Genomic DNA, 6,409 nt, shown 5'->3' on the forward strand with positions numbered 1-6,409 from the left:
TCTTCCATTAAAACTTAAAAAAAAATTATGCCATAATAATTTAAAGGAGATGAGTGAGGTTGCTTTAACAGATATCCAATTTTGAGCACATACAGGAAAAAAAACTCAAATAATAAGGCATCAGTCTCATAGAATATGAAGCTGTATTTATCCAAATTGAATAATTTCCTCAAGAATTCATTATGTGGATAAATATGATTTAAAATTCTGAAACCAGTATCTTCAGCTTGTGGCGTTTTAACCAAAACGAACCAATGAACAGAACTCGCAGTTACACGTCTTTCCACAAGATGGCGGCCTGTGACAGAACAGTTAACTGCCCGCTGCCAGATTTCTCAACGTCACTTCCTCCTTCTCCTTGTCCTTGGCATCCTCGCCGTTCAGGATAAACACATGGCTAAGCTGAGTAAAGAGACCAAACAGCGGCTGCAGCAGCTTTTCCAGTGCGGCCAGTTTGTCATCCGATGGGGTTTTATCCCAACCGTGCTGTACCTCGGTCAGTATCCGAAAATTAGCGGTGGGGCATACAGGAGACATGCCTAGCTAACGTTAGCCAGTTAGCTTAGCTCATTAGGGTTCTGCTACAAGCTAACATTACAGTGTTTCTTGGGGAGGAGGGACAGGGTTTAGTTGTAGTGAAACGTAGGTTTCCAGTCCCAGTTTTGCTTTATAGGCACGGAGAAATGATGGAGTGCGTGATGATGATGATGATGAATAGGCGTAAAAACAGAAGTCATATACTGTTTTTGCTTGAGTGGGATGTTTAATCGCTGCAGTAAATCCCCCTTAACTGGTGATTACATAAGATCTTCATCAAGAATAAAAGTATGTGAGAGAGGAGACAGATCTGTGATCGGTTCTGAACGATCCCCTCTATGTTGGATCCAGGATTGTGTCGCTTCCCATCTGCTTTGATCAGAAAGTGCTGAAAACTGTTGACTAAAGCACAAAAAAAGTCCCGTGCTTATGTATTTTAGTGCCACGTTTTTTAGCGGGCTGTGGTTTGGAGTAGTGTTGGGGTGGGGGGATTAAGACTTTTGCATGGCTGTGGTTTTGATAAAAAAGGGGGAAGTTGAGACTTATGCATTTCCGACCTCACAGTCAGTGGAGTTGCCGACTGAAAGTGCATCTTCTCTGACTTCAGCATATTGGAAACACCAACAATGATGTCAGATTTCCTCTCCCCATTGCTATTTTTCCCTACAGGCATTACTTAAAGGTAGATTTTTCCTGTACTGAAAATGTGTTGTTTTCGTGTTACCACCATCTGAATAAAACTTAATATTTCAGTCAGTCATAATATATAAGTCAGTCAACTATCAGACTCTACATGCAGAATATGAATGAAATAGTGTTGCAACACTTAGTCAGTAAAATGATTATTAGTACATTTTAAGAGTAGGTTAATCAAAACAATACTGCACTTCTATAGGGTTCAGTTTTTCTACTGTGAGGATGTGAATATTTTTGCTTTCTTACATTAAAGTGAACACCACTGTGTTGTCAGTTCAAGTAGAACTGGCATATTATATAATTTGTGCAGATTGGAAGTGTTAGAATCCTTTTCCGGCAATTTACATTTGCAAAGACGACAAATTGCTTCATTTAGGTTCTTCGGCTTGCCGGTTGAATCCGAAGTTCACACACAGCCCATGTACCTGTGCAAATATATTGGCAATACCCGGTTTTTGGGCTGACGATGGCCAGTTGGAAAGTTTGAACATACCGTCCGACCTTACTAGGAATTCCTCTGATCTTTCTTAAGAATGCGTTGCACCACAGTTGACTCCGTTTGTGACCTATAAGTGAAGCTAAAAAAAACTATTGGGGAAATGAATGTTTTCCTTTTTCCGTGTGTGTGAGAGTGTGTGTGAGGCTGAGGTTGAGAAAGTGAGTCAAATGTGCTGCTCACTACATTTGAGTTGTAATCTAAAGGACAGTTTCACCGCATTCCACAAAAGTGAAATCCACCGAGCTGTAACCCATGATACATTCTTTTGGATGGACTAGCCTGTTGACCGTTTTCACTTTGTTACATTTCTATGTGCTTGCCTAAAATGATAACCAGTATCCTTCAACTCTTGTTTATGGTTTTCATTTACAGGTTTCAAACGTGGAGCAGATCCCGGAATGCCTGAACCCACAGTCTTAAGGTAAGGACAGAGTGGTGTGATGATTTGTGCTTCCTGTCAAATCATGTATTTGATTTCCAAAGCAGTGTACAGAATGGTGTGAAATGCGACGCTAAGTGTAAGTTTTGCAGTTACGCGCCACACAGACAAATTTCTTTCAGTCGTGAAATAAGCGGGCAAATCGTCAACTACAGGTACAAGTCATTTTAATAACTGACAAAAAAGGGAAATCTGTTGAGACTGCACTTCCTTGGGTCTCCATATCGTATATCGGATGAGCGGTTATCCATAAAATCAAAATGACAGGAAAACAGTTAGAGATTCTTCCATTTATAGTTTCGGACTGTTTATTATTATTGTTTAGTTTACACAGGAAACGCAGTCATTCACAAGCTACTTTTCGACTTTACAGCTGGAACAGTTCCCAATGCAAAATAACAACCCAAAAAACCCCTATAAGAAATTAAAACAAATAATAACAAATATAAAATATCTCAGATATAAAGCTAGAAAAAAAAACATAGATACCCAGTTAAAGTGAGAGAGGGCAGCCTCACTAACCATGACCTTAGGCTGCTCTTGCCTAAATACATTTGCTGTGAGTATTGTAATACCGTCAACAACAGGATCAACCCGTTGCAATCCTGATAATGGTGTGAATGTCTTTCTTCTGCCTAGAACAACACTTTCTATTAATTAAGAATTTATTATAATTTATCTTCTAAATGTTTCTGACACCAGTAAATCCTTAGCAGCCATTTATTTAGACGTTTAGCCATTTGTCGTACACATGCTAAGTGAGAGGAATTAAATACTTAATGTTCTCAAACATGGATGTCACTGACAGGAAGAGATCATGATATATGATCCTATGTGGTTTAGTACCTTATCGGATGTGTCCGTGTGTGTTTAATGTACACCACATTAAACCCCTTCAGATGTGCCATTTTGTTTTCAAGGGGATTTCTTTGATTAGTGCTGGTGTATTGTTAAAGAACATAAAAAAATAATAATAAAAAAATAAAGATGACCAACTTTCCAGGACGTTGTGGGCTTTGTAACTGCGCTGTGGAATTTCAGGAGTCTGCTTGAATGTTCATTTATTTTATTCTTTACTCTAGTTTGCTATGGGGCTGAGAAACATCCCCTCCCTCTCTTGGAGACCATGTGACCCACCCGTCTGTTGGAATTCTGGGAAATGGACATTATTTTTCACTTTCCTCTCCACCAATCATACTGTCCAGCATCTGAGGAGTAAAGATCGAATGTGATCTGTGGCCATGTTGTGTATGGTTGTGTTATACAGTTAAATTATGAAGAGTGTTGGCAACAGAGATGGAAGATGCTTGGATTAACAAACAGGAATCAAGACTGTATCCCTGAAAATACGTTGTACTGACCATCAGTTAGTGTTTTGTTTATGAATATGAGACACAGATGTTTGGGTATATCATTTGTTCCATGTTTTTCCTCTTTTTATTTGTAATTTAAAATTTCTGAAAATAAATCCTCAACAAAATGTCACTCCAACGAAATCTCTGAGTTTGTTGTCAGAAAAAAAAAAAAAAAGTTGTGTTAGAAAATACGTTGCACTCCTGAAATGTGTTATCAGTGTTGGAATGAAGAAACCTGCAGATTTTTTTTTTTTTTTTAATTTATCATTTCTATGCGTGTACAGAATATTCCTTCAAGTTACTCACTGGTAGCCTTTGTTCAAAACACGGCTTATTGCATTGTAATTGTGTGAACAGAGGGATGAGTTTACACATGAAAATAAATAGTTAACAGTCATATAGGTAACATAAATGACAAAAACAGATGATACAATAATTTTTTCAATTATTAAAAAAATACTACCAACATTTCTTCTCGAGATTCTCGAAATTGTATTTTCAGTGCAAGCATCCCACAGCCATGGATTTTTCCTGGAACTAATAAATAACACTTTTCACCATAAATATGTTAAATAAGTAATGCAATAGTGGTTGATTCAAGCTTTCATACGCATGATATTAAACATACAGGCAGTAGATTGCTATAGAGCCACTGTACCTACAGTTTGTGCAGAAACAGCAGCCACTTGATTCCCCCTTAAGAAAAACAGTTCTGGGAGAGCGTTAACACCACCCAGTTTCCCTGAGATATTCTTTCATAACTTATTTAAAAAAAATCACTTTCATCTGTGTAATAATTGGTGATATGAATGAGTGGGTGCAACGATCTTGCTGGCCACATTTCTCCTGCTCTGCTCTCTTTTAGCAATTTCCACTTTGCTATCGCGAAGGAAGTGGTGGAGCTGGCGCAGGATTTGATGTGCAGTCATCTTTCTGTGGTAAGCGTCGGGGTTGTCGAGCTCCTTCAGCAGCTGCTCCTCCTGGCTGCTGTCTAGGGGCTTGACCAGCTCACGGTTCCTCATCTGTGGGGCAGAAGCCACAGTGGTAATACATATGAGTGAGCAGTGTGTGACGGATCTAGATACTTCATCTGCCACTTGCAGTTTAGCAGAGATGATGAAAAAGTCAGCCCGATCAAAAGAAATGACATACAGACAGGTTCAATGCTAACACAATGCATTAACTCATTATTTTTAGGGTTTTTTTTTATCCCTTCAGTGTTCAGCCACAAAGACAAGTATGCAGCACATTAGACCCACCTTTCCTTTGATGAGTTCCATCAGACTCCCACTGTGATGTCTGACTACTGAGAGGATTGAACTGTTGGGGTACTCCTTCTCCACATACTTTAGAAGAACCATGTAGGTGTACAGGCCTTCAGCCAGCCTGTGGAGACAAGCCTCCTGGAGAGGGGAGAGAAAATCACAGTCAGCGCTCAGATGAACCACATCACCTGTTTGTTTTACCAATGTAACAGAGTCAAAGAGGAAGAGGCCTCCTACCTTGCTGAAGTTGGACTTAGGGCATTTTGATGGAGGTGAGGGGACTTTGTAGTTGTCAAGAAATCTATACTTCATTACATTTTGGAATTCACCTTCAAACTGATGGGTGATAAAAGAAAAACGATGGAGGTCAGGAGTGTAGCTTAACATGACTCAGTAAAACTGGACACAGACATTACTCATCTAAGCAACTCAACGAATGAATGAATAAATCAATAAATAAATACCACAGTTCAGAGAAATTCCTGGAGGATGAAGCACTTACCTCTTGCTGGTGGCGTACAGTCATGCCAAGCATCAACCGCCAAACCTCAGAGTTGCTCAGCAGTTCACCCTCAGATGTCCCCTCACGTGACTCCTCGCCTGAGGTGTCACCTGCTTCACTGTTATTGAGCTCATTTTCAACTGGAGCTCCGAGAGCGCACAGCAGCATCGCTGCAGAGAGCAAGTAGGCATCTGTGCGGAGAGGAAGAGCAGGAATATCTGAACTACCAGAAAGAGGAAGAAACGCAGGAAACGTGGGTACCGCAGGCAGCAAATCACTTACTGAGTTTAGAGGGCATGTTGCGCTGCCGGGGAAGCACTTGCTGAGTTTCCACTGATGCTGAGGGCTGTCAGGGGCCAGAAGGAGTTGTTCGTCTTTGCGATGGGCCGTCATTTTATATTCTTTGGGCCGGGGGTATTGGGAAATTCCTAGGAATTAATAGGCGGGAATTAATAGTATGTGTCAAGCATCCGGTCTGGCATATATGTGTGGTTGATGGTGATTTTAAAGATGATGATGAGGAGTGTTCATCTTCAAAATGACCCACGAGAGCAGGAATTCAACCTCATGTATAAATTGCTTTTATTCCTTTTTCACTTGTTGAAAATCAAAGGATAGAAGGATATATATATTTTTATATATATATATATATATATATACACACACACATACATATACATATACGTGTCATTTTTAAATTATTGTAACAATAACAAAACACGTTTTTCACACGCACACGTCAGCAATCATATCATTCAGAAAAAAACCCTATGATATTTTCAGGGCAGCAATTTAAAGGGAAAATCCACTCAAAACCATATATTTGCATAGCAGTATCCCAACGGCGTGTGAGGGTAAAATCAGTGTAGATTGATGAGTAACGAGAAGTCAAAATTAAGGTGGATTTTTAATTTTACTAACAAATTGGGGGATTAGTTGCATGTCCCAGTCAATTTTCTGGAGTATTTCCTTAATAGTTTCTTCCCCAATATTAGTAACCCTTATTGTTAGTATTATTATTCAGATAATGACATCTTAGAAACATGTCAAACATAAATATGTAAACATATATGTATACACATGTAATTGTTGCTTATTTCTTGTCTCCTGCAATCA

The 6,409-nt window shown here is 39.3% G+C and overlaps 2 protein-coding genes across 2 annotated transcripts; one reads left to right on the top strand and one right to left on the bottom strand.

Moving 5' to 3' along the window:
• The first annotated feature begins 356 nt into the window (after positions 1-356).
• tomm7 (translocase of outer mitochondrial membrane 7 homolog (yeast)) lies at positions 357-3,656 on the top strand. Its single transcript, XM_041054274.1, has 3 exons — positions 357-496; positions 2,105-2,153; positions 3,254-3,656. The coding sequence occupies exons 1-3, from the start codon at positions 394-396 to the stop codon at positions 3,267-3,269; spliced, it is 168 nt and encodes a 55-aa protein (XP_040910208.1). The 5' UTR covers positions 357-393; the 3' UTR covers positions 3,270-3,656.
• Positions 3,657-3,810: 154 nt separating this feature from the next.
• il6 (interleukin 6 (interferon, beta 2)) lies at positions 3,811-5,639 on the bottom strand. The gene is made up of 5 exons (XM_041054273.1): positions 5,576-5,639; positions 5,294-5,484; positions 5,029-5,127; positions 4,786-4,929; positions 3,811-4,548 (listed from the first exon to the last, which is right to left on the bottom strand). Exons 1-5 carry the CDS (start codon positions 5,589-5,591, stop codon positions 4,309-4,311), a joined length of 690 nt encoding a protein of 229 aa, XP_040910207.1. The 5' UTR covers positions 5,592-5,639; the 3' UTR covers positions 3,811-4,308.
• Between the last annotated feature and the right edge of the window lie 770 nt (positions 5,640-6,409).

Source organism: Toxotes jaculatrix, chromosome 13, assembly GCF_017976425.1.
Source record: "Toxotes jaculatrix isolate fToxJac2 chromosome 13, fToxJac2.pri, whole genome shotgun sequence".
In the NCBI taxonomy this organism is placed as follows: Eukaryota; Metazoa; Chordata; class Actinopteri; family Toxotidae; genus Toxotes; species Toxotes jaculatrix.